The sequence below is a fragment of the Ochlerotatus camptorhynchus genome, unplaced genomic scaffold (assembly GCF_037179485.1).
Source record: "Ochlerotatus camptorhynchus isolate MF236.1 unplaced genomic scaffold, CSIRO-AGI_Acam_v1.1 ptg000225l, whole genome shotgun sequence".
In the NCBI taxonomy this organism is placed as follows: domain Eukaryota; kingdom Metazoa; phylum Arthropoda; class Insecta; order Diptera; family Culicidae; genus Ochlerotatus; species Ochlerotatus camptorhynchus.
This window is the reverse complement of record NW_027040715.1, coordinates 1,103,839-1,130,588: the sequence shown is the minus strand read 5'-3', so window position 1 is coordinate 1,130,588 and position 26,750 is coordinate 1,103,839. Positions and strand designations below refer to the sequence as shown.

The following is a 26,750-nucleotide window of genomic DNA, read 5'->3' as shown; positions in this document are numbered from 1 at the left end:
CCACTAGGTATCACTAGGTTGTAGATACCTGTCCTCGCCTTGGGTTCGGAGAAATGGCAGTTGGCTCCGTTGTTTTCCACCTCTGCCCGTCAAGTGAGAGAGGAAATTTCTTTTGTAAACTTTTTATCGCGTTATTTAATTTGAAAGAATTTTCGTGCTTTTTCCGAACGCGAACAATCATCGGCCGACAAAGGGCGCGGGTAACACTGAAGAACAAAGCGTGTCCCTCCTCACCGTTGAGAACCGCAAAAGAGGGATCGGATTTTTCCCGCACTTTGTTGAATCTTGTAGGAGGATAAAAAAAATTGAATGGAAATTGAATGAAAGCAATGTGAAGGTAGACGTGCCACCGCACTCTCGCTTTCTCTTTTGATATCACCGAGCTTGATGCCGCGAAGCTGTTCAGGTGATTTAATTTTGTGTTTATTTAATTTGAAATGAGTGAGTCGCAACTTTCGGTCAACATTCGAGTGAGCTCTGAACGAGCCACGAACAAGTGCGGCGGTGGCGGTCGAAAGTGACTGACTGAATGACTGACTGACTGACTGACTTATGTGTGTGTGTTTGTGTTCTTGCCTTCTTGGTTGAGAGTGGCTGAAGAGTGGCAGCACAGGAGGCGGTTGATGGTCGTAATTGAGTTGGGTTTGATTTGAAATTTAACTTTCAACTTTAGGTTTAGGTGGGTGGATTGCCGTTTTCAAGTTGGATTTACGGAGGGAAAGGACGATGATGGTGGAGACGGAACTCGTAAATTGTGTCAATCATGAGATTGCCATTTTTGAGGGAAAGGTTGTTTTGTAATTGAAAATGAGTTTACCGTTGTTGATGGAAGTTTGTCGAAGAGGGGAAGTAGGTTGTCGAAAAGTTTGTAATGCTTTGTGTAAATTTCACTGGATTGTTAGGAATACGAATGCCGAGTTGATTTGCTGTTTGGAGATTTTGCATTGCCTGCATAGTGAACGACAGTTCAAAGCGATGTTCAACATTAAAAATAAAAATTACAAAGCCGTATGGTCGGTTTGCTGTACTTGAAATTTAGAGATGATTGTTGATCCCAAGATTGATATCTTGGCTCTCAGCAGTTTTGGCTCACCTGGAAATAAGGAACCGGGTGTTCAATCATACTTATTTTAAAGATCACGATTTTCTGGTCTCCTGCTTATCCATGTAAGTCGATTATTAGCATTACACACAGAAGAATTCAGCAGATTATTTGAACGAGCAAAACTTCCATGATTAGAAGTTATTAAATCACAGTACCATAACCGATTGGAATTCATTTGAATTACACTCTTCACCTTCCAAAATGCCGTGTAAACCAGAACATCTTTGCTGAATTCTATAATCTGCTATCTTCCGGGTCTGGCGATCAAAATTAAACATAAGTAATAAGGCCTTGGGTAATATCATTGCCCAATTTTTGATTTTTTGACGTAGGACTACGTCTTTAATTTCGTCAAAGCTATGGAAGTACACTTTTTGTAAACCAAAAATGGAACATGAAACAAAATTATGAACGACTTTAAACATTAATAACTCAGCTGCCCCTGGAACAATTTCTATAATTGTATTACCAATCGATCAGAAATATTTCTACGCATCTATACACGCAAACTAAAAATCTATTACAATGAATGTTAGTTCCATTTCCTATCATCCTCTGTATATGAACATCGCAGCGAATGTTAGAAGTTGACGAAATGAACGTTCTTCCCAAACCCAGTCGTCATAATCGAGTACCAGTTGGTTGCACATCATTCTGCTTTAACCTGAAAAGATACAAAACAACGGTGCTGTCTAGCACCCATTACGCCGGTCAGCAATAGCAGTAGTAGGAAGTTGGTGGCTAGTCCACTCTTTTACACCCAACAAGCAAACTTTTACTGGTAGTGGCAAAGTAGGAAAAGGTATTGGTAAAGGAGGTGCCAAGCGTCATCGCAAAGTTCTTCGAGATAACCACCATCCGTCGTCTGGCTCGCCGTGGTGGTGTCAAACGTATCTCCGGTCTAATTTACGAGAAAACACAAGGTGTGCTGAAGGTGTTTCTGGAAAATGTGATCCATGATGCTGTCACGTACTCTGAACACGCCAAGCGTAGGCGGCCATGGATGTCGTTTACAATAAAACGGCCCTTTTCAGGGCCAACAAGCTCATAACAGTAAAGAGTTGGAATAGAATTTATCTGTGCCTGTTTGTCCAGATTTAGAACCATAGGCCCCCAACGACCAGACAAAATGCTCTCCAAATTCTCTTCATCAACTTTCTCTTTGAAAAAATACTTCAAATTCAGCACGCTTACAAATCAAAAACGGAAAGAGTTAAGATAATTGATGAGTGAACAATGCGATCGGAATCCGCACAACAGCCGCAAATCTACAGGTGGCGGCGCTCTCATAGCGGTCGGCTCTGGATTGAAGGCAAAAGTTATCGAAAACGATTAATGGAATTGTGTGGAACAAGTTTGGATTGCCAATAAGCTCGCTGACCGCACTTTGTTTTTGTGTGTAGTTTACTTTCCTCCGGATCGGACTCTACGCTAATTGAATCCCACATTCAGTCTATTCGAGGTATAAAATAGAGATCGCTAAAGCTGCTGACGAGATGATAATCATTGGCGACTTCAATCTACCGGCAATTTCTTAGTGATCATCGTATGGTGGATTCCAGTATCCGGACCACGACCGTTCTACAGTTCACTCTGGAGCTGTAAGCCTTTTGGATTATTACAGTATCGCCACTCTGAAGCAAATCAACTACGTGGCTAATGAGAACAATCGTAGCTTCGTCACCGCTCAGGATACTATGGCTGTCTATGGCTGTTTATCCGTTGGTAAAGACTGTTCACACCATCCTCCTTTAGTTATTGCACTTGAGAGCAACCAAATTCTTGAGGTTATTACACCCCCCCCCCCCCCCCCCCTACAGGTCTCCTACGATTTCCGAAATGCTGACCACGACAGTATCGGGGAACTTCTTTTGAATTTGGACTTTCACAGGATACTCATCCCTGCCGATGTCAATGCAGCTGCCCAAACGCTCTCGCATATTTTGGCTTACGTCATTGAGCGACACGTCCCGAAAAAAGTTCCTAAACAAGGTAATCATCATCCTTGGCAAACAAGTGAACTCCGTATGTCTGTAAGTCTTCCAAAAAAGCCGCACTAAGAAAATACACCAAGTACCACACCCTACAACTCAAGGACCATTATGCGAGGATCAACCGTATGCGTATCAACGAACCAGTCGCCAATGTTATCGGCGTTAACAACGCGATGTTCAATGGAAACTTCGATCTCACCAGAAAACTTTTTGGAATTATGTGAATGAGCAACGAAAGAAGTCTGGCCTTCCATCGACTATGGTACTGAACGGCGAAGACAGGACAGTTCCCGAGCAGGAGAAAATAACTAATGAATACCTAATTCTAATCTGATACCAAAATTTGGTATTGACCAGCATGACATAAGAGGTAAAATACCAAAGAATAATATCAAAAAATTACATGCAAAATACTTTGTAAATACCAAAAATTGATATTTGGATATCAAAAGAATACCTGGGTGTTATTGTTTTGGTATTGCATTATCATAATTTGGTATTGGAATGGCATTGTGGGAACATTTTTTTTTTTGTATTATTTTTTGGTATTTTACCTCTTATGTCAGACTCATCCATACCAATTTATGGTATTAAGATATTCGTTCCTGCTCGGGTTGTCGTCTTTTCTCAACCAAGTTTGCGAGTGTATTCTCGGATGAGAATCTACCTGACAAGCACGTTTCTCTAGCAGCCAGTAATATTCCAATGTCTGGTCAATCTTGCTATCAACGTTGACCTTGCTATGATAACTAGGGCGGCTGCGCTACTGAAGTTTTCATTTAAGCCTGGACCTGACGGAGTTCCTTCCGTCTTTCTCAAGCAACACATCGATAGCCTGGTGGCTTCTCTCTGTCTTCTGTTCGTAATGTCCCTATCCAGTGGGGTGTTTCCTTCCTGCTGGAAATCAGATGAGAAGGGATGCAAAAGAAACATCCCAAGTAACCAAAAGTTCAGATAAAAGGCTATTTATGGCTTAAGCACCTTGGTTGGAGGTGGTCTATAGAATTCTAAGCAGCCTCATTATTAAGTCGTTATAAGAACTTGAAAGTTCCGGTACCATAAATTGAAGAGCATTCTAAGCAGCCTCTGGCGGAACTTGAACGGAACTTTTAGAAAATAAATTAAAACAGGTTTTTGTCCTCTACATCAATTCTATATTTAGTTCGCAAATTTTATGAAAGTTATTTCTAAAGGCAGGTATTAATGTGTATTGATTTATCAGCATTAGTATTAGTATTAGTATAGAGCTGTTTGAAGAATTAAACCCAGTCCTTCAGCGTGAGAGTTTCAGCACGAACCACTACGTCATCTGAAATATATTAAAGTGAGCTGTTGTCCCGCCTATTGTTGGAGTTTTCTGAGCCTGCTGACTGACTTGAGAACGAAACACAACACCTTGATAAATTTAAATTGGTGTTTGCCCACATGGTATTCCATCACACTTGTGGCGCAGTGGTTAGCAATCGTAGATCACATGCCGAATACACGGGTTCGAATCCAGGGAATTACTTTTTAATTTATTTTTTATTTTTAGATAGAATGTTGCATAAATATAAGAATTATGATTTATTCGGGCCACTGATCATTTCATATTTACGTACATAAAATTTTGTTACAAAAAAAGATTTGTGCGGTTTGCTTCATGTGGCTTGAAAGTTCTGTCGGCACTTTATTTGAACTTAATGGAACTTGAAAGTTCTGTCGGAACTTTATTTGAACTTTATGGAACTTGAAAGTTCTGTCGGAACTTTATTTGAACTTTATGGAACTTGGAAGTGTTGAATGCGGAACTTTTGGTTACTTGGGATCGACAACTATCGCGGCATCACATCGTTGTGTGCCATATCTAAACTGTTCGAGTTGGTCGTAATGGAACCATTAGTCTCTCACTTCAATCAGCACTTGAGCGAAGATCAGCACGGTTTCATGGCAGGGCGGTCGACTGCTTCCAACCTTCTGTATCTCACCTCGGGTATTCCGCAAGGTAGCCACCTCGGTCCGTTGATATTTCTTGTGTATTTCAACGACATCAGTTTCATCCTCGACGGTCCACGACTGTCGTCGTTCGCAGACGACATGAAAATCTATCTCCGAATCCGAGCCATCGCCGACTGCCAACTCCAACTCAACGCTTTTTCTAATTGGTGCCAACCCGCCGGTGGTGTAGTGGTAAACGTGATTACCTCTCACCCCAGCAGGCCTGGGTTCAATCCCAGTCGGCGCCGCCGGGATGTTCTGAGGTATATAACATCTCTGATCACGCCTTCCTTCGGATGGGAAGTAAAGCCGTTGGTCCCCGGTTCATGACTTGATGGGTCGATAGGTAGGGGGTCCAGGTGTGGGAGCTGCATTCCTGGCACGTCGGTAGCATTGGTGGCACGGAAAACATGATCGACGGAAAAAACAAACCAAAGGAAAAAAAATAAAATAATTGGTGCCAACTGAACCGCATGGTTGTAAATCCAACGAAATGTTCAGTAATCACGTTCTCACGCAAGAAACATCCAATAACATTCAGTTATATCCTAGGAGGCATTGACGCACATCGTGTGAATCACATTAAGGATCTGGGAGTCATCTTAGATTGTCAACTCTCATACATCTCGTACGTGAACGACAAGGCATCCAGAACGCTCGGCTTCATTTTCAGGATAGCTAAAAGTTTCACGGACATCTACTGTTTGAAGTCGCTTTACTGCTCCATCGTCGGGTCGGTGTTAGAATACTGCTGCCCTGTATGAATCCCAATTACCAAAACAGTGTACAAAGAGTAGAGTCTATTTTATCTTATTTGCCCTTCGACGATTGCTTTGGAGGGATCCTCATCGCCTTCCAAGCTACGAAAGTCAGTGCCAGATAATTCACCTGGATCCTTTGTGGAGTCGAAGACAAGAGCCCTGTTTGTGGCAGACATTCTACAGGGCAGAATCGATTGTCCTTCTATTCTACAACAAATCGACGTTAACGTTCAACCACCAGCACTCCGTAACCATGCAATGCTGAGGATACCCTTTCGTCGTACAAACTATAGTTCGTATGGTGCTATCAATGGGCTACAAAGGGTTTTCAATCGTGTTGCTTCCTTAGTTGATTTTCACTTGGCACGCGAGACGTTAGGAATAAAGTTGGACTTCACGGCTTTTGCAGCTTGTTACTTCTTGACTATATTGTGCTAAGCCCAGTCTGTTGATGAAGAACCAAATGCTCTTCACATTTGTTCCGTCCACAAGCGGTCTTACGTCAAGTTTCCGTTCGTGCCCCCAGGCACAGACCCTTTTACTTTTTTTTAATGAGCGAATGTAAAATTAAGACTTTTGATATATTTAAGAGTTCAATTACAAATTGACAAAAGAAGTACAATAAGAATTTTTGATCAACTCTTTTAACTTTTTTTAAAAAGTTTTAAGTCTAAACAACTATTATTAGTGATTTCACAATTACCAACTTACGTTAACGTGCAAATGCTTCATTAAAATATAACATTAAAGTTTAGCTGCTTTTCCTTAAGGAGGGCGTATTAAACCTGTTTACCCTACGAAAAAATGTATGGGAAACTGACGAAACTTATGCATTTACTTCTCCAAAATTCAAAAACCGCAGAACAAAATTGTTGAACCTCGCAAATTGATTCAACTTCTATGCAAAAAGATATTTTGACGTCTGTGATTTCTAAATAGGGGGTACACTTTGTAAAAACCGAAAATAGAACATGTAACGAAATAATGAAAATTTTTGAACGTTAATAACTCAGCTACCCCTCGACCAATTCCAATAATTTACTCACCAATCGATCAGAAATATTTCTACACATTCGACTGTTGACAGTCAGAAAGTCAGACAGACAAGAAACTATTGAAAAGTGTCCAACAAGAAAGTATTGAATTGTACGAAAGCGTTGAAATCACTAACAAATCCACCAATTACGTACATGCATATGCTGCTTCCTCAACACATCGTTGAGGAGTAGAGACAAAAAAAAAAGTCGTTAGTAGACAAAAAAAAAACAAGAAGTGGCATTCGCCTCCGATCTTCAGGCGTGTGCGAATAGGGAGGATGAAATTGTGTAACATTTTGCACACTCATTGACATATTCAGAACCACACGCCCCCAACGACCACACAAAAGACAAACGCATTCATTGGTACGTTTGTTGTTGCGTCAGGTAACGAGTCTACTGATCACCTTGCAGGAACCGGGCCATCAGGTCCCAGACTCACCGACAAGGTACCCCTACAGGACGTCAAGCGGTCGATCATGCGGACCATTCGAGCGGCATGGTAGGCCGAGTGATTCCGCTGTGCCCGGAGTTCAAAAATCTTCGGGAGTCACTCTGCCTAACTTCCAGCATCAGGGATCTACTCGGGAATGATACTCCGGCGTCGACAGCACTAGTCACCTTCTTAAAAGAAGCCAAAATCTACCACTTGGTATAGCAGGAATTTCTATCGGCTGTCTGTACATCTCAGCTGGATGGATTTCCCCTATTGAACCCATACCAGCTGAGCTCTTTTTTGTTCGGATTATTCGTTTGTAGCTTGTTTTAAATCATTCCCAACTAACATTGCAAGTTTTATGGAGGTTTTAAAGCATGCTAGAAGTCTAAATAATTGTTCGGAAGAACCCTTGTAAAACTGAAATTGTTGCTTGGGTTTTGTTTTCTGTTGTTCCTCTGTTTCACTATTTTATATACTTTAATTTTTCCATATAAGTTGAAGAGCCAGCAACCAAAGTATTTTCAAAATGTTAATATAACATCTATTTAGAGGTTACTCACTCTGAGGTCTCTCCTTTCTCCGGAGATGAACAAGTCATAAGCTAAAAATTTCTTTGATAAAGAATTAAAAAAAAACTTTATTCCAAAACAATATCCGAAACAGCATGAGCATGATTGACCGCCCACGGTTGCTACTCTGTTATTGCCAGACCAGCTGTAATTACACAGACAACCAATAGACGAGTCTTGGGACTAGCAATCATCTTCATTGTGTAAAAACTGGTGATCTCGAATCAGGCAATACCAGCGCCAGCCGCGCCTGAACGCAGGTCAAGAAAGGAATGGGTAGGAATGTGTTGACGTGACACTCGCTTTGATGGAAGCCGAGGAGTCCTCTGCACTTCCACGAGGAATCACAAGGATGTTGGGTAAGAGGGTTGGGTTTGCAGCAGGGTACGTTTTGGTAAACGATAAACTGAATTGATGTCCTAACGATCGTATAACGCGAAGGATCCTGGGATTGAACCCACGGTCTTCTGCTCAGTAAGCAAAAACGGTTGCTACTAGGCAAACGAGGTCCTTTTTAATCATCGAGTTGCTTTTATTTCCATGTAGTCATATTAACAAATAAAACGATTGATGAATCTTGATGTGGATGGGCTTGAGACTAGACTCAGGATGATCTGCTCAGCAAGCAAAAACGGTTGCTCTAAAGCCACCGAGCCCCTCATATCACATCATACCGTTACACCGACGACAGCGAAAGGTTTAGCAAAATACACGATAAACAAGTGATCTTACCATACATTTTTAATATGAAAGGACCTGGGACCACGTTTTTCTGCTCAGTAAGCAAGCCACTGCAACCGACGATCTTTCAAATCCGAAAGGCTACGAAAAAGTATTTGGGCCTTGACTAAATTCCACTATCACGTGAAGTTCAATGTTTCGATTTGCTCTTTACGCATTGTTCAGGCAATCATAACAAGCTATGACTGACGTGACGATTGTTTAAAGTAATATGAGTAATATGAGTATTATTGTACAAATTACAGTACATTGTAGAAGTTACCTCATTATTCTGCAGCGCCATCGGTTTTTATTTCTGGATCTTTAGTTGTTTTGGTGATATACTTACTTGCGGTATACTATTTTGGGCGCCCATATAGGCGTGTACTATGTAGGGTAGCTCATCTCTCGTCGTGATGGTGGGATATAGCAGACAAATTAGAGACGAAACATTAGAGTGGAAACAAAGAGGTATTAGTATTAGTTATATCTGAACAAACAAAACAAAAGAAGAGCAGAACAATCAAAAGAGAATAAAGATAAAATGGAAAACAAAGAAAAAAAACGTAGGCAGATTATTGAAAAAGTATAAAAACAATAGAAATAAGCATAGATCAATTACTAGGAAAACAGAACTACTTTATAACTAAAAGTTCAATGAATGAGCGTTAGTTTCGGATCATTTTAGAGTTAGAGTTATGATCGTTTTGATCCGTAGTCAACCCTGCCAGCCTCTCCAACACTAGTTGCAGGCAGTAGTTGTTCAATCATGCGACACTGTAACTACGACTATGATAGAGGTATGATGCATCTAGTTTATACAACTCAATGTTTCTAATGACGTAAACTATTTATCGTGCAATTACAAAAACAAAACTTAAATTACAATTATATGGCAATATTATATTTCATATATAAATAACTTTGATGAAAACAAAACCAAATGCATGCAATGAATCTGATTTTGATCAGTGAACGGATCTCATATGGTACATTTTCTCACTATGAACCTGTCATTTATAGCCCATCTGAACTATTCAATAAATGGAAACCATAACATGGGTTACGCTCCCCCTAAGCGGGCCCTCCGCATCCTATATCTGTCTTATCTCAAATGCCAATGGTTTGAATGCATCAATATATACATTGGAAATTACGTTCAATCAAATAAACCCATACCCCACTCACTTGGCCAGGCTTCAGAATCGTCCTGTGGGCAGTGCGCTCTACACTCCAAGTTCCCTTTCTTTCAAGTTCACCCCAAATTTTATATTTTACCCCTTTGAGTGTTGATTAATCAAAATGAAACATTGTGACAGAGCACGGACTTGAGGTTACTAGAGTATTAAATAATCTAGGTCCTATTTAGGATTATATCTGAAAAATCCAAATTTGGCCAACGCCCACCCAAAACAATATCCGTAACAACATACTAAAAAATCGAACAAAAATTTCGTAGTCCTACGTCAACAATGCGGTCGTGTCTTGTACACCACCCTCCAACTTTTTTATTACAGTCGTCCTAGTGCTTCGCGCTAACCTACAAGCGTATATGCACGCCAGTAGGTATGCGGGAAGCACATGGCCATTAATAAAAAAAAATAACTTTTTGCTCAGAAGTCTAATCGATTTGAAGTTTCTTCAACGAAGTTGTTCTGAAAAGTTTGTTCAATCTCAGTCCCAGATTTACTAAAAATTTAGTGATTTTTGAATTGTTGACAATAAATTCTAGATAGAGCTGGAATTATGGCGTAACAGCTTTTGTAAACAATGACTTCTCGCGATGATTTCGAGAAACTCAAGGCTCGCCCAAGCAAATCAATATCACCATCAGGTAGGGGAAGTCTTTCCATACCCGATGGTTATGTTGGATTGCGTGGACGCACCTTGAATTCCTATAAATCATCGAGAGAAGTCATTGTTTACAAAAGCTTCTTCTTCTTCTTTTTCGCATTTCAGGCTTATTGCTGATCGCATTTTAGTGTTCAAGATGCCCTTTCCACAGCTATTAATTGAGAACTTTCGATGCCGGTACTATTTTTGAATTAGTATAATTGTGTGACATGTACAATCATACTGTATGCCCAGGAAAGATAAGAAATTTTCCAGCCCGAAAAATTCCTAGTCCGGACCGGAAATCAAACCCTGCAACCTCCAGCATGGTCTTACTTTGTAGCTGCGCCTTTACCAACTAAGCTAAGGGAGGCTCGAACAGCAAAAGCTTTTAGGCCCTAATTCCAACTCTATCTAGAATTGAATATCTTTGGTGCGTTTCCCATACAAACTTTCAAGCTCTCCCGCAAATGCAGAGCGTAACCAAATTTGTTCCAATTTGACACAGTTGGCAATACAAATCTGAAGAGCTGTGGGGAGCAGGGGGTTGTTAAGTTGACCCACCCTAGATTCGGCACAGCTTGGGCACATCTATATTAACACCTTCGGCATACCTTCGTCACAATCTCGTTGGCATTGGATTGTTCATTAAATAATACGGGAGCACTGCTGGATAACTGCTTGTTCACAACATTGCGTGCTGTTTGACTGTATATTCAGGAACATCCTCTAATTGAATATACCAGAAGAACTCAGACCAGCAGATTACTTATAGATCTAAATACAAAATGTAGGTTCTAGAGTGGGCTCAAGAGAAAGGGGCAGTTATTTAGACCCCGTTAGCACGCTTAATTCAAATAATGATGCAACTCACGCAAAACAAACTACAGAAGTCTATTTTTCATCCTCTATAGTCGGTCTCCAACAATGTTTCTAACCGGTTCCATCTCTTTTCGGTCGCTGATAGACCGTTGTTTTTCTCAGCACGAAAGGCTAGGTTTATGGTATGCCTTTGAAACATTATAAAACCCTAAAACACAGGACTTTTATCATCCTATAAACATAAAATACCGAAATTTCGCACACCCGCCACTTCCCGCGTCTCCCTCAATCCGATTTATCCTTGCGATTTCAAATTCAAACATTCAAGGTGTCAGAAATACCGGGTTGCCGGGATGGGTATTTTAAGAAAAATCACACACGGCACACTTGCGGCACGCTGACAAAAAAAGGTGATGCAATAATGGTGTGTGGAGTGACTTATCCCTTGCAACAACTACTGTTTTTCGTTATTTGAAATATCTACTTAAAATCAAAATATCAATCCAGCGATGATCAAATCAAAAATTCAAGAAATACCCCAAATAACGTAAAATTAATCTCAATTCAACGATACATGTAAACTTACTTGCTACAGACTGAATTAATATCTATACTCGGATGCACGCATTTCCGGTTTCACATAGGGTGCCTCATACATGTTTAATGCTTCTTTCCAAAACTAGACCCATTTTGCGGTAAAACACTCCGGTACCCCTCCTCTCCAAGTTTCCCATATTTCATCTCTATCTATTAGCCCCACGTGGATTCGACCTCAATGAGTGTGATGATTACATTATCCTTATTCACACATACATACACCAGGCCAACCAGACCGAGCGCAGCAAAATTCCATTACGGAAAACCACATCCCTGCCAGCCCCGACGGCTGCCGTCTGACCCTTCCTGATTATTAAATTGTGTGCGCCGTTTTTATTACGCCCTTAAATTCAATTAAACACTGTGTACAGTTCCAACTTTCCTCGCCTCTTCTTTGCTCAATGACATGGCAGACCTAGAGAAAAAAAAATCAATAATCTTCAGAATGCAGCCTTAATTAGATGGAAGTGATTCGAGCCGAAAGACACCCTCTTTTTTTGATCGACTTATTGACTTGCCTTCGGGCAAGGGGAAACAAGCTGCATTCTCTTGGTTCAAGTACTTACTTCAAAAGAATCCCTACGAGCAAGTATCCGGAGGCGAAAAAGAAACACTTTGTGTTTGTCGACTATAAATTTTCAGCTCCTAAGCACCCGGGAAAGCCATATCTTCATCAATAAAACCGGACCCTCGACCAAGGACTTCCGTCGGAGTCAGGTTTCGCTTAAAAGAGGGGGAAAGACCGGAGGGGCATGATTGAACGACCAAGCTCGAAACCACGCTCCTAATTGAATAAAGTTAATTATGTGTGGATAGATCAATCTATCTCTATCAGACGCGAGCTTGTTGTACATGGCTTTGCTTCTTGCTTCCCCTAATCCTTATTGGATTAATCAATATTGCAGTGGTTCGTTTCTTCGGTTATCTGTCTAGTAACCTTTAGCTCCCTGTCTGGTTTCTTGGGTTTTCCCTTCTGGATGGGTTAGAAAAAGTTTGACCGCACACTCTTATGCCGTAGGAAGGCAAAGGGGTGCTCGTCCAGAATGGTGTGAAAAATGTCACTGGATCATGCAACGATTGGCCCCGACATTAACCTTCTGGCATCAGTTGATTAGTTGGTCACTTGGCTGAAGTCCGTTATAAATTCTCGGTTGACTTGTAGCAGATTAATATTTGATCCCGTAGCTATTTTCCATTATGCTTGCGCCGACCAACCACAATCAGTGTCCACTTCTTGAATAAATAAACCACGGCGAGCGGTTTCTCTCTTTAACCCCTTAGTATTTTTGCAACTTTCAACGACCAGACTGCATTAATCGTACCACATATTAAACTGAGCCTAGCATCAGTTCTATCCCAAAATGGTCGTTCCGGGTAAAGGAGATACATAGATCCAACACCCGGCAAACCCCCTATCACGTAAAACAGTATCAAAAAATGTGCACTTCCCTTTTACTCATACGATCTTTCCATATTTTCTCTTTCTCCCCCCGGCAGGTCAAAGTAATGCTTCGTGTTTCGGATGACCCACCGAAATCGGCGGTGGCCCCGACAGGTGAAGAGTCACAGCAGCAGCAGCAGCAGCAGCAGTCCGGCAGCAACTATCTAACGGTGGACAAGAAGAAACGCCAGGTGACACTGTGTGAAACGCAACCGAACCTTGCCTGCGGTGGTGGAACCAGTGCCAGCAGTACACAGGAACGGGGCCCCATGGTATCTGCGCCGAAAATGTTTGCATTCGATGCATTATTTACGACCGAGGATTCACAGGTTCGTTCGTTTTCGTATCAACTGTGTATACGCTATGGATTTGCTTTGGGCTACAGGAGGGTTTGATCCATTTTCTCGGTTCTTATAACAGGTTATAACGTTGCACGTGGGAGTAGTGTTGGATGGGGAAGCTTTTTGGCCTGTGCTAATAGAGGTTTAAAGTTGATGGTAGGGTAAAAGAGTTTAATGGCGTCACAGTGCAATGTGGCGGATAATTGGCTAATCTGGTGGAATGGTTTGAGAAAGCTTGGAATCTTAGTAACCAATTCAAGGGGAACTAAGTTGCACGTAGGTGGTACACAAATCTAAGACTATTCTACGAGTGATGTTGACGTCTGTTCGCATACGCAAAAAGAGCATCTGCACGCCACCTGGTTTTGAATGTTCATCGACCGACAGCACCAGTCAACCGTTCGTCCTTCATTGTGCCCGGCGGAAAATCGTGTTTATTGATCTCGCGTGTTTATTGATGTATTTAATTAAAATGGAGGAACCTACTATAAAAGGCAGCTCCTGTCAACGGGACGACCTCTATTCGTGTGGACAACCATCATCAAATCATGGCGTAGAACCAGAACAATTGGCGAATCAAAGCAGAACCAAAACTGGTCATGTGACACCTAGTTTTAAGATCCGCAATTACAAAAATGACGATGAAAAAAAAAATCCTTCAAATTGGCAGATATCAAAACGTCATTAACAGTTTCACCGACTCCCCATCTGTGCATCAATACACCTTTTTAATGCACCACCAATGTAGAGTGCGCAACGCGAGTTCGAGAAGAAACGTTAACCAAACCGTTTGTTTACATCAGAATAAGTATTTTCCCGAACGCAAATAACAGCATTTTTCATTCAAAATCTTGCCAATTTCCATCGGTAATTATCTTATTGTACGATTTTCCACAAATCTGAACTGATTTGCACCTTAACTATTAACACACAAGAAAAGCGGAAGATCATAACCACTAAGGCACTTTTCTAATTTTCCATTTTTTTCAACAAAAATATTCCTGAACACCAGCAGGATCTTTTCAAAAACGTTACAGAATTAAATTTTTCATCTGTAGATTAAGTTTTGCAGCATCTCAGATGAAACAATTTATCAGGAAAAGTAAAAAAATGTTCCGCTTCCTATTGGCAAATCAAAGTTGGCACTCGTGGAGAATAGAAGAACTATGAGAGTGATGATGGTTTCAAAATTTTACACGGTGAGGTACACGAGTGCAATCTTAAAATGCTTTTATTTTGCAAATGGAGCATTTTATTTAAATCTGGTAGATGCTATGTTAGAAGAAAACTTAAGGACTATTCATTAGACAAATAATACAGAAAAATTAATTTCTTTTCAGATTTTTAGGTGTACTCATAGATTTGAGCTTTTCTACCACTGTAGCAGCAACCAGATTTAAATAAAATGTTCCATTTGCAAAATAAAAGCATTTTAAGATTGCATTCGTATACTTCCCCGTGGAAAATTTTGAAACCATCATCACTGTTATAGTTCTTCTATTCTCCATGAGTGCCAACTTTGATTTGCCAATGTCTCAAGGCAAAAATTTATGCTCACAACACTATTTTTGACGTTCTCCTATTCACCACCAGAGGTTGAATCGATCGTTTAGTTTCTATTAAAAAGGCCTGTACTCACTTTGATTCTTCAATAACAAACCATAGAAGAAATATTGAAGCTAAATGTTGTGGTGATATTCATTTGTATTTGAATTGTAGTATTTTAATGAAAAAAATAGTTTAAGTAAGAATAAAGGTAGTGCAATCGAGTGTACCAGACATGTAGCTTGGACAATGTGTGTACCTAAAAGTGGAATTAAGAAAAGAAAAACCGACATACTATCCTTACGTGTCTTCGTAGTGCTCTGCAATCAAAAATTTAGCACATAAAAGCTGTTCGCCATCAATAGCTCTCCAGCTGAGTTAACAGTGTACAATACCTTTAATTTGGATTAGGCTCTTTTCATGCACCATCAATGTAGAGTGCGGTAGCCGATTTTGAGAGGAAATGTCATCCAATCCATTTGTTTACATCATACAAATTTCCATCGGGAGTGGTCTTATTTTTCGCTTATCTACAGATCTGAACTGATTTACAGCTGAAATAAGCACACATTAAAAATTCGGAAGATTATAACCTCTGAAACAATTTTATAAATTTTTATTTTTCCCTTCAAAAATATATGGAAACACCAGCCGGATCACTGCAAACCCGATACAGAAAACAACATATTCCACGTGGATGATGATTTCAAGAACCTGCGGTGCATAAATTAATCAGGAAATAGTGGAATCTTCAAAAGAGTAATGAGGACGGATATTTGCACCGTGAAGCATAAAAAGAGGAAAATATTTTCACCTTTCTTGATTAATTTACCCACACAGCAAAAAAATAATTTTGATATCACATCAAAGTGGATGCACTACAAGCATGTCGAAAATTTTATGTAATTTTTATGACCACATAAATAAACAAATGCAGTAAAAGCAGCGTAATGTCAGTTCATGCATTGTATTAATGATAATTTTGTCCTTTTTAGTAAGTAATATTACACCATATTTTCGACATGATTGTAGTGCATCCACTTTGACGTGATATCAAAATTATTTTTTTGCTGTGCACCGCAGGTGCTTGAAATCGTCATCCACGTGGAATATTTTGTTTTCTGTATCGATTTTGCAGAGCTCGGGCTGGTGCTTGCATATATTTTTGATGAGAAAAATTAAGACTTATTAAATTGTACCAGCGGTTATGATCTTCAGGATTTTTAATGTGTTTTTATTTCAACTGTAAATTAGTTCAGATTTGAAGATAATCGAAAAATTAGACTCCCGATGGAATTTTCCAAGTTGTGCAATAAAATGTACATTATTTTGAGTTTCATCGTCATTATGATGTAAGCAAAAGGATTGGATGACATTAAATTTTCCTCTCAAAATCGGCTAGCACACTCTACATTGGTGGTGCATGAAAAGAGCCTATAGGCCTTTTTAATGGGAACTAAACGATCGATTCAACCTCTGGTGGTGAATAGGAGAACGTCAAAAAGAGTATTGTGAGCAGAAATTTTTGCCTTGAGGCATAGAAAGCGGAACACTTTTTTACTTGTCTTGATAAATTGATACATCTGAGATGCTCCAAAACTTAATCTACAGTTGAAAAATTTAATTCTGTAACATTTTTGCAAAGATCCTGCTGGTGTACAGGAATATTTTTGTTGCGAAAAATGGAAAATTAGAAAAGTGCCTTAGTGGTTATGATCTTCCGGATTTCTTGTGTGATAGTTAAGGTACAAATCAGTTCAGATCTGTGGAAAATCGTACATTAAAACAATTACCGATAGAAATTGGCAAGATGTTGAATGAAAAATGCTCTAATTTGCGTTGTGAAAAATAGTTATTCTGATGTAAACAAACGGTTTGTTTGACGTTTCTTCGCGTGGTGCACTCTACATTGATGGTGCATTAAAAAGGCCTTTTGTCCTCTTCCTACACTGATAAATTGAACTATTCCCATTTGCTTGAAATTTAATCAATTCGACATTAAGCTCAGTTTAAGCATATCGAATGATTAAAAATTAATCCTCTCTTTCTAAAAAATAAGCATCTGATATTAATCCCAGTTTAATCATGGTTGATTAGATTGTAGATTATCTTTTTTTGAATAAATTTTAATTATTTTTGTTTCCATTTTAATAATTTTTGATTGAATTTTAATCTTTTTTGATTATACATCAGTATTGAAAAAGAATAACATTTAACACTGGAAAAATTAATTCGATTTTAATTATGCATGACTACTGCCGAAGTAATCATGGCTTGGACTCAATAAGGTGAAGCGGGAATCTGCATACTTATTAAGCTTTTTTGATTTAATTTATCTTTGAGTGTATGCTTCACTGTGAACATTTTCACCCTCATCACTCGTTTGAGGGTTCCCCTATTCACCGCCAGAGGCTGAAACAATCACTTAATTTCTATTGGATTCGCCTTTAATAACTGCCTTCTAAGATGGGAAGTGATACAACCTCCAAAGATCGAGGAACTGTCCTGGACACGTCTTTGGAACTAGTTAACATTGGAAGGATTGATAATTGGACACTTACTTAAGAAGGACGTAGAGAACTCTACGACCCTTCATAAAAGTCACGGGAGGGGTGCAATATTGTAAGTAGAGAGTTTTGCAAATGTTACTGACAATTTATTAAAGATATAAAATTTTAAGTGGTAGCCTGGGTTGCGAATTTCAGATGATTCACATTTGCATTCGCATTAAAGTAGGTTCACAAATTTGTAGGTAGTAAAAATGCTAGATCATTGTATAAAAGTAGTGCCACCTTACCGTACAGACTGAAATAGGGGGTTAAACTTGGCCTCTTAAACGAAGGTGTTACCCTCTCCAACATTCGAGAATTTTCCTGGCCACATTCTTACAACTGCTAGGGATGCGAAGGGATTGTTAAACACTTACACTCTCCCCCCCGAAGAGCACGAGTAATACGTACCGCGTAAATCGAATTCGCGTAAATGGAGTACACGTAGCATATGGGATTAGAACTAATAGGAACATAAGAATCAGTTGAAAAGGACGAGAAAATCAATTCAATCAAACACACTTTTCGTCGAGTTGCATATGTTTCAGTTTCAGGACACTTAATTTTACGTTCCATGATTTACGTCAAAGCTGAATTACGTCTCGTGTAAAAATAATAATTTCTAAGTGTGCATATGCACATATGTACGTGTACTCCATTTACGCGATTCCCTTGCGTAAACGGAATAATTCGAGACCAACGTAAATGGAATTCGTGTATACCGAGTTGGCGTTCTTCGGGGGGAGAGTGTACTTCAGATAGGTGCCGAGAACAGAGGTGGCAACAGTACATTTTTTTGAAAAACCATCGTCCAGAGCGAAACAAGACAGCCAGCACACGGTTGGCCGTTTATAACTACATTCCAAGCGAACAGCGGAGATAGAGAATAAATAAAATCTCGCAGCCTGATTTTTCCAAACAGTTTATTGTAATGAAATTTTAGCTGCAGGCTTGCGTGTGACAGTAAATTATCAACTCCCTTATTTACGCATAATTTTAACATCAATGCTTATGAGTGGTCAGTCTTCATTCTTATCTTTTAATTCCATGCAATAAACATCAAATAAATGCAGTAATTAGCCAGAAATCAGCAAAATTCTACACGACATAAATTTATGGCGCGCGCGCCGCCGGTCTTGTCTGCTTCTTTGTGCGAAAATGTTCTGTCGCTGGCAGAAAACAGTTTAGAAATGTCATGACATTTTTTCCGCTTGCCAGTTTTTTTTTGTGTGTCGTCACAATGGTTATCGCAAAAAGTATCAAATGTTAAGGAAAAAATGTTAAACTCTAGGACTCGTGCCACCACTGGCCGAGAGCTCTCATAAGTGTTACATTAGTTTTAGGGCTTGTTAGTGGGAAAGGTAAAACCACAGGATACGTTTAGTAAACGTTACTGGTTGAATACGATAGCCAGAAATGGATCGCTCTTTGGAGCACTGTTCATTACTTTTTAATATTGAAAGCTAACGTTAACTGCAATTAAATTTAAAGATAATCCATCTTAAAATAGATAGACGGCTTCGGCATGACAGACTATTTTCGGCAACCCAAATTGAAACGCTAATTTCGATTTGATTCTTTAGGCTTTCAGCTTCAATTTGGCTATATTTTTACCACTGAGAAAAAACAGGGTTTTCTTGAAATGAAACACATGGACTACAAAAAACTGCTGATTTCGAATTGCCGATGAAAGCACAGCTGTTTAACACGCAGCCACAGAACAGAAGGGGAACTTAGTACATTTTTTTTATCAAGATCAGGCACCTAGCAACTTTCTCGCGGTCTCCGAATATAGCACACGTTAAAATCATTTTCAAATTTGAGTGTGTCAGATGACGATAAACTCGTCTTAAAAAGTACGTAAACTCGTCTAACCGTTGCTGTCAAATTGGTACAGGTATACTCTAGTATTTTGAAAGAACCGTTTAGCGGTGAGATTTTTTAATTTATTAAACCAATTTGTGCCGAAGAATCTCTTGCTTGGAAGATGATACAAGCATCGTTTTTCTACGTTCGTTGTATTTTGAACGTAAACGTATAGATTCACCAACATAATGCAAAAATTCCAGATTTTGTGCACCCTGCTCCCTATGTTATAATAAGTAACACTTTACAGGACCCCTCTAAAATTGCGTAAAGGAATCGCCCTCCCCCTCCCTTTTTTAAGATTGAAAAAACCCACTCACTAATGGTGAATAATTTGCACATATTTTATCGATAATTTATTTGCACATTACCGTGTTTCAACTGAATCGTATGTATGTTTTCTGCGCCATTGATCGGCGAATTTATTTGTGTGTTTATAAACACTGATTTGGGTGTGTGGTGGTAATACAATCACTAAAAAATATATGAAAACTTACCCTCGGTAAGGAAACATTGATAAAATCCACAGAATCAAATTGATCAGAGCAAACAAAACAAACTCCCTCCTTCTCATCAATGGTTTTGTTTGGGTCGCAAAATTTTAACCAATACGGCTTGTTTGCACTGACCTTGAAATAAATATACATGTAAGTACAATGTATTTAAATACATTCGATATAATAACCTTTTTCCGGCATCGTACAACTTTACATTAGGCTCGACAATAGGTGTATCAGATGAATTGTTGCAACTTAACACCGCTCAAACTTTTTTTTCCCAACACGGTTTTGTTTCTGTTTACTACTGAGTTAGACCAGTTCAGCCAGCTGAGCGCATTCAAGGGCACAATGGGTGTAATCAATTATATATGATTATAATTTCAAAACTTTCAATATTTGTTTTAAAACAAATTATGAATACATTGAAGTGTTGTAAATATGGATAAGTTTAATAAATAATAATAAAGCATTGTCAAGTTAAATTTAAAAAATCTTTAAAACGCTCATTTTGACGAAAATTTAAAAGTAGGAAACAAAGCAGCTGAATGAATTGATTTCACCACTGTGCAACGCGTCAATACCACCTTTGAGAACGAATAAAAGGTCCGGTGTTGCAAAGTTGCTGTCTTTTCGTTCCTTCTCTTTTCAATAAAACTTCAAACTTGACGTCATTCTCGCTATAGCATAAACGGTAAAAGAAAAAAGGAGATGACAAATTCATGCTGCCGAGCTGTGTTTGTGAGGCCTCAATTGTTTTGCTTGATGTTTTAGACGAGCAAGCAGGAATGCCAGATTTGATTTCATGCAGCTTCAAGGCATTTTAGTCGCTTATTTAAAAGTTTCGAAAATTCAAAATTTTTATAGGATTCCGTAAATTTGAATCGTCGCGCTGAATTTGCATTTTTCTCAAACGCGTTTTACACGTTGTGTTTCGCTGTGAGATTTTTATTCTAGTAACCACTTCGAAACTTTAAGTGCACAAATATCAGCTTCTAGGACACGCACACTAATAAAAAAAAAATTCAATAATTATTTTTATGTGTCCCACACATGATTTTTTGCAATGTGATAAACAAATGATATTTATGTGTTGGACACATGCTTCTTATGTCTGCACCTAAAATTCATGTGTAACCACACATACTATTCATTTGACTCATAAATTTCATGTGTACTTAAGAGTGGATTCTGTTTATGTGTGGACACATGAAAATCATGTGGAATTCTACATGGAAATTCGCCAATAAAAATGTGTCGAATTTTATGAGTGTAACACAATGAAACTGTTAAACGCTAAAAAAAATGTCAGTTTTGCCTCGACCCCTTCCGTTTTGAATGAAACATTACCCACATGTTTGCTTCAACCAATGGTTGAGTTTTTCATCTAAAATAAATATTATTTTTTCTCAATAGTAGCTTTTGGAAAGAATGTGTTAAAAAATAAATTATATTTTAGCAAAAAATCTCAACATGAAAGTGATTGATTAGATCAATATAATTTCTGAGTTTAAGTAATAGGTAATTAATGGCGGTAAGCTTCAACTCGGAATATCTTTTAATTCCGTCCCTGCTTGAATGATCTTCAGAATGTTTGCTTAGCGTCGTTGATTAAATCTGATGTCAACATCAATGCAACCGGACATTCTTGGTCAGGATTAACTCCGAAGATAATACCGATTGGATCTTACTACCATAAGTATATTCACTTTCGCTGCCCTTAGATAAAAACGTGCAAGTCTGACAGCCACCATATCTGAGAATGAATTGTTTGTTATTTAATATAATATCATGGAAAACACGACGCCGCGACTTACATTTGAAAATGATCTAAAATGTTGAAAGTTCACAATTATTATTATTTAATTTCGCATTAACTTGAGAACGGCCGGACTAAGGAAAAAATGTAAATTCAAATGCATCAAAAATTATGCCCGAGATCCAAATAAATTATTATTTTTATTATTATTAACAGCAAAAAAGGGGGGATGTTAAGCATCTTGACAATAAAAAAAACTGTTTTTACTCGAACAAATTTGATCGAGTCACACTAATTTTCATGGTTTGAGCATTGTGTCGTTAAAAATCGAAAATAACGTTTTCTTCCGTACAGCAATTTAACAATACATTTTAGTATACTCGAAAATAAAACAGTAAAAATCTTTGTAATTTCGATATTTTATTATATTTTTCTTTTGGTACCACGTGGGAAACAATAACGAATTTCGGCGGAGCTCACATCAATGTGATGAATATAGTGGGTGAGGATGACTGCATCAGTTTGCTCTTTCTAGCATTTCGCACTGCGATGCAAGTGTGAAAGAGTAAGCTGTTTTGTACTGTCATACCTCCGTCAGTTTTACCAAAAATGGCAAGTTCATGTGAGCTATAGTGCATCTATATGTGGTTGACAGGGATAGAGTCCCCCTGGTACTTACATTCCAGAAGGGAAATTCATAGGAGAGTAGTTTCAAGCAGAAGATCAATTTTTAGCGACTTTCGCAACACTGCTTTTTTTCAATTAGACAAGATGACTTGTCTAAAGCTATCAAATATTATATGAATTTTCCGCGTAAAAAGCTTGCCCGCTACCGCCAGGTGTCGCCAATGTTTGTGCAAGTTGGTGGAGCCAGTTTTCTGGACCTAGATCCACCTATATGACGCAGCTCAAATTGAAAGGTTGCCGATTAAAATGATGTTGCCCACAATAGTCGCTCTCACTAGCGAAAAATTTGAGCTTTGCAAAGGCGTTTCGAAACAGTTTTTGACAATTACTTCGACTGAAATTGTTAGAGCAGCTGGCAGCAAAATATTGAAAACAAACCAATTCTGCAAATGTGTGCGTTTCTTAGAGAAAAAGGCTATAGAAAGAAGGCCACTGCTTAGGTTGCCGACAATACGTAAATTCTCCTAGATTAATGCTACTATCCTCCTGATAAAATTAAAAAAAAAAACACCGTTGAGCCACACTCCATGTTTTCACTGAAAATTCACACACACTTGGGTGGTCTTCTGTGCAAGCACAGAGGGTGGAGGTTTTTGGTGTTTGATCGGGTTAATAATGCAATAAATCTATCTATTCTATGATTAATTTTCTGAAAAATCAATTGGGCTTTCTAAATTAATAAGTAATGAACGATGCTCCAAAGAGTGATCCATCCCTGACGGTAGCAATAAAGCATTTATAATCCGATCGCTCTCACCAAATTCCATGTCAGAAATATCACTGCTTTGCATCATTTAACACACGTGCAATTGTTGAAAACTTTTCTTGGTGCCAAAAAATCAATCGACTAGTTGAAGTAAAAATCCATCACAGTTAGTTGCAACGGTGGAGATGCTTTAATACGCACGACGTTTGGTACTGCACCGATGAATCGTCAGTTGGCGACTTGATCTACACTGGTTTCAAATCTAAATAGATTAAAAGTTACGCTAAATCGCAACTCTCCTGACCGACGCATATTTTGGTTTAAAGAGAGATAATACACACTTAGTCTACAAGCCTAGCATAAACCTGATTTGTTTATTTTTAGCTGTCATTAAGGTTTTCTGTTCATTTTGAATGAATTGGAAAACAAAATATAAGGATACATCGAAAGCTATTTATATTCTTTTTCATACATAAATACAATAAATTTGATTTTAATACCGCTACCATCACCATCTGATTCGACAAATTTCTGAGCCCCCATCCAGGAAATTAGAAGGGTTTTTTCCTTCAATATTGCCACTTCACTAAGTTTTCACTCGTTGTTAGAGAAGGAGCCTGAAACGGATATTGGCTTCATGATGTTTCGAATTAACTGACCGGTAGTTTCAGCTGAGCAGCACAGTGGTACGTTGCACTTCGTATTTGTAACATCTTCAATCGGGATGCAGAAACTAGCGAAGGGATGCTTCGTCTTACACGCCTGTGTACCGTGGTACCGTGCGTTAAGTTGAACCATTGAAGGGTGGTTTTCATCGTCCCTGAACGTACTTTTTATCTAAACGACAATGATGAATGACAAACATCAATCCTCGCATCAATCGATCCTTCCTGAGGCTCACTTACCACCGACGTAGTCTTTGGGTCCATGCTCATACAGGAAATCATCGGGAAGCCTGCTGAGATAAGTAGAGCTCAACCAAATGCATTCCTGCGAAACGGAATATTTTTTGTAATTTGTATTGATTGCATTTCTATGTTACTTACAACTCGACTTACAATTTCCAAACGGTCCATTTTTTGACGATTTACTGTTGAAATACTCGGGATAATATGCCTTTAAATCGTTGTTCTAGCTACCATCTCTTTTTAATATCTTTTTGAAACATATACGGAAAAAGTCGGACATTTACAGTCCACGTATTCAATGTAAGTATAAAAACGATTTAATTTTTATGCAAAACACAGTTTATTCTGCTGTTATTAAATTTTATTCTAACTGTGTTGCAATTATTTTTAAGTGCACTCAATGAGATGGATTCTGTTGTGCATATCAACAACGTCACTTTTCAGGTTGCTGTTCCCGTTGACTAGATAGTTTTCGGAGGAATGCTTTCGAAATATAATTTGTTCGCCCTGGATCAACATTGGGAGGAGATTTTCGATTTATGTATACCAGTGGCAGCACACGTTGGAGAACACTTCACGACCGAAATTGAATGGAACTTAACGAAAAAAAAACATGCAAAGCATCGCAAAAAATACACCACTCGTTTAAAATGTTTGACAGTCAACCATTGGGTCAGCGTTGCCAGATTGCTCTCAAGCTTAACGGTATCGAAGATTTGAAAACATCGGCATTTATTGGTGCAAAGGCATCAATCCGAGTTGGAAATTTATCAGTAAAAGACCCCCATAGGGTACGATAAAATACACACTCGACAATTTAACTGTTCAGTGTTCACTCGACTGTCGACAGAAGCAGGCCACTTTCGATGTGTGTCACACGATCGTCTGTTTACTCGGCAGCAACCATTGTGTGGTCCTTCTCATTGTTCTTCATCATGCGTCGCTTCGTGATGAGTGTGTGAGTGATGACCACGTTTTGCGTCCATTGCGGCAATGGAAGCACTCTGCCTCCGTTGGCAATACTGCCATACAATTAAACCACTGGAAGCAGATCCTATTCTGATGGAAGAGGCTTATTGGATAGCGGAAGATAAAGTGTTTATTGTGTTGTAGTTCTTTTGACGATAGTTATACGATGTTTTGTAACAACCCAACAAAAAATTTAAGCTGATTAAAAGTTGAATAAGCCATTTATTACCTGAATAAGCTCTTATTATGCATGTAATGTTTGTTGGGAAGAATCCTAGGCGGTGTAAAGTTAATTCGATTGAGCTTTATCAAATAAATTATTAAACAATATAAGTTAACTGATGCCAATAACACGAAGACTTCTTACTTTGGCGAAAATGCCTGTGTCATCGGCGAAAAACGATTTGTGGCAGCCCTGAGGCTGTCAGTTAAATAATTTTGAACTAATTTCATAATAAAGTGTGAAAAATTTAAGCTTTTCAATTTAGCAATCAAACCTTCATGTCACACATTGGACGGTAAAAAAGAAGCTTAGCAGGATTTTTATCCGATTTCAAGTTAAGTTAAATTTTCTTTATGAGGGAGGCTTTCAGTCTAAGGCTGGTTTGCCTCCGAGATATCCGGCTTCAAAATTGGAGCAACTTTTGCATTTTTCCGTTTATCGAGAAAGTATGCCAAATGGAAACATCTGCTAAATAATTTTACCAAGAAAGACAAGAGTTTCTTGATGTAGATATACCAAATCCCATCATCACCTGGAGCTTTTATATTATGAAACTTTTTAGTTATTGATCTTACTTCGTCCAAATCAGTTCCCCAGGAATCATTAAAAATATTATCCCCAGACTAGTACGACCCAAACTGAAATTGTTGGAATTCTCGAATTGCTTAACAAATTTCTTAGCTTTTTCCGAATTTGACCACCTTCTTGAGCACTGAAATAAGTTTTTGAGGTTTTTTTACAAAATTATTGTGAGTTTCCAAAAGGGTTTAGAATGCGGGTCTGATTTCGAAACATTATTTTCAAAAGTTTTATTCTTCAGGGTAAGAATCGTTTTTAAGTTTGTTTTTGTAAATCCCGCCAGGTACATTTCATTACAAAATCACAAGTTCCTTGATAATGCCTCCTACGGATATTTTTCAGACGGATCAAGAGCAGAAGATCGTCGTCTAATATAATTGAATCGAATTCAACCTCGCATTTTGGTACTGAGGTAGCTCTTGATTCAACTTTAGAAGTAGTCATAGATTCAAGGGCATAATTAATTTCATCTTTGGTTTGCAAAGAAATGTTTAGATCAAGCTATATTCCATATATTTTCGATATTGCTCCCAATCAGCCCTGTTTGAATTTTGGACAATATTGTAATAGCCTGCAGAACAATCATCAAATAATAATTGCCATTGGAATTGCTTTGAGCATTACATGAGCGGAGTGAGAGGAATCACCATAATTCATGCAATTAGCTGGCATGTAGCAATGTTTTGTTCCGTGACCCCATCCCTAGGGTGGGCACTGGGTGAGGTTTTGTAAATTTCCTCCAATCTTCCTGAAGTGTTCCCACTTCACTTGGACAAGGAGCATTAGGCTGGCTTTAAGGTTATTTAGTTCACTATCATTTTCTTTT

The 26,750-nt window shown here is 38.7% G+C and overlaps 1 protein-coding gene across 1 annotated transcript in view; it reads left to right on the top strand.

The window, feature by feature from the left end:
- LOC135703957 (kinesin-like protein CG14535) overlaps window positions 1-26,750 on the top strand; it is a 382,313-nt gene that overhangs the window by 285,502 nt on the left and 70,061 nt on the right. Inside the window, exon 5 of the mRNA XM_065225313.1 lies at window positions 13,352-13,624. Coding sequence (XP_065081385.1) covers window positions 13,352-13,624 — 273 coding nt within the window. The remainder of the gene's footprint in view (window positions 1-13,351; window positions 13,625-26,750) is intronic.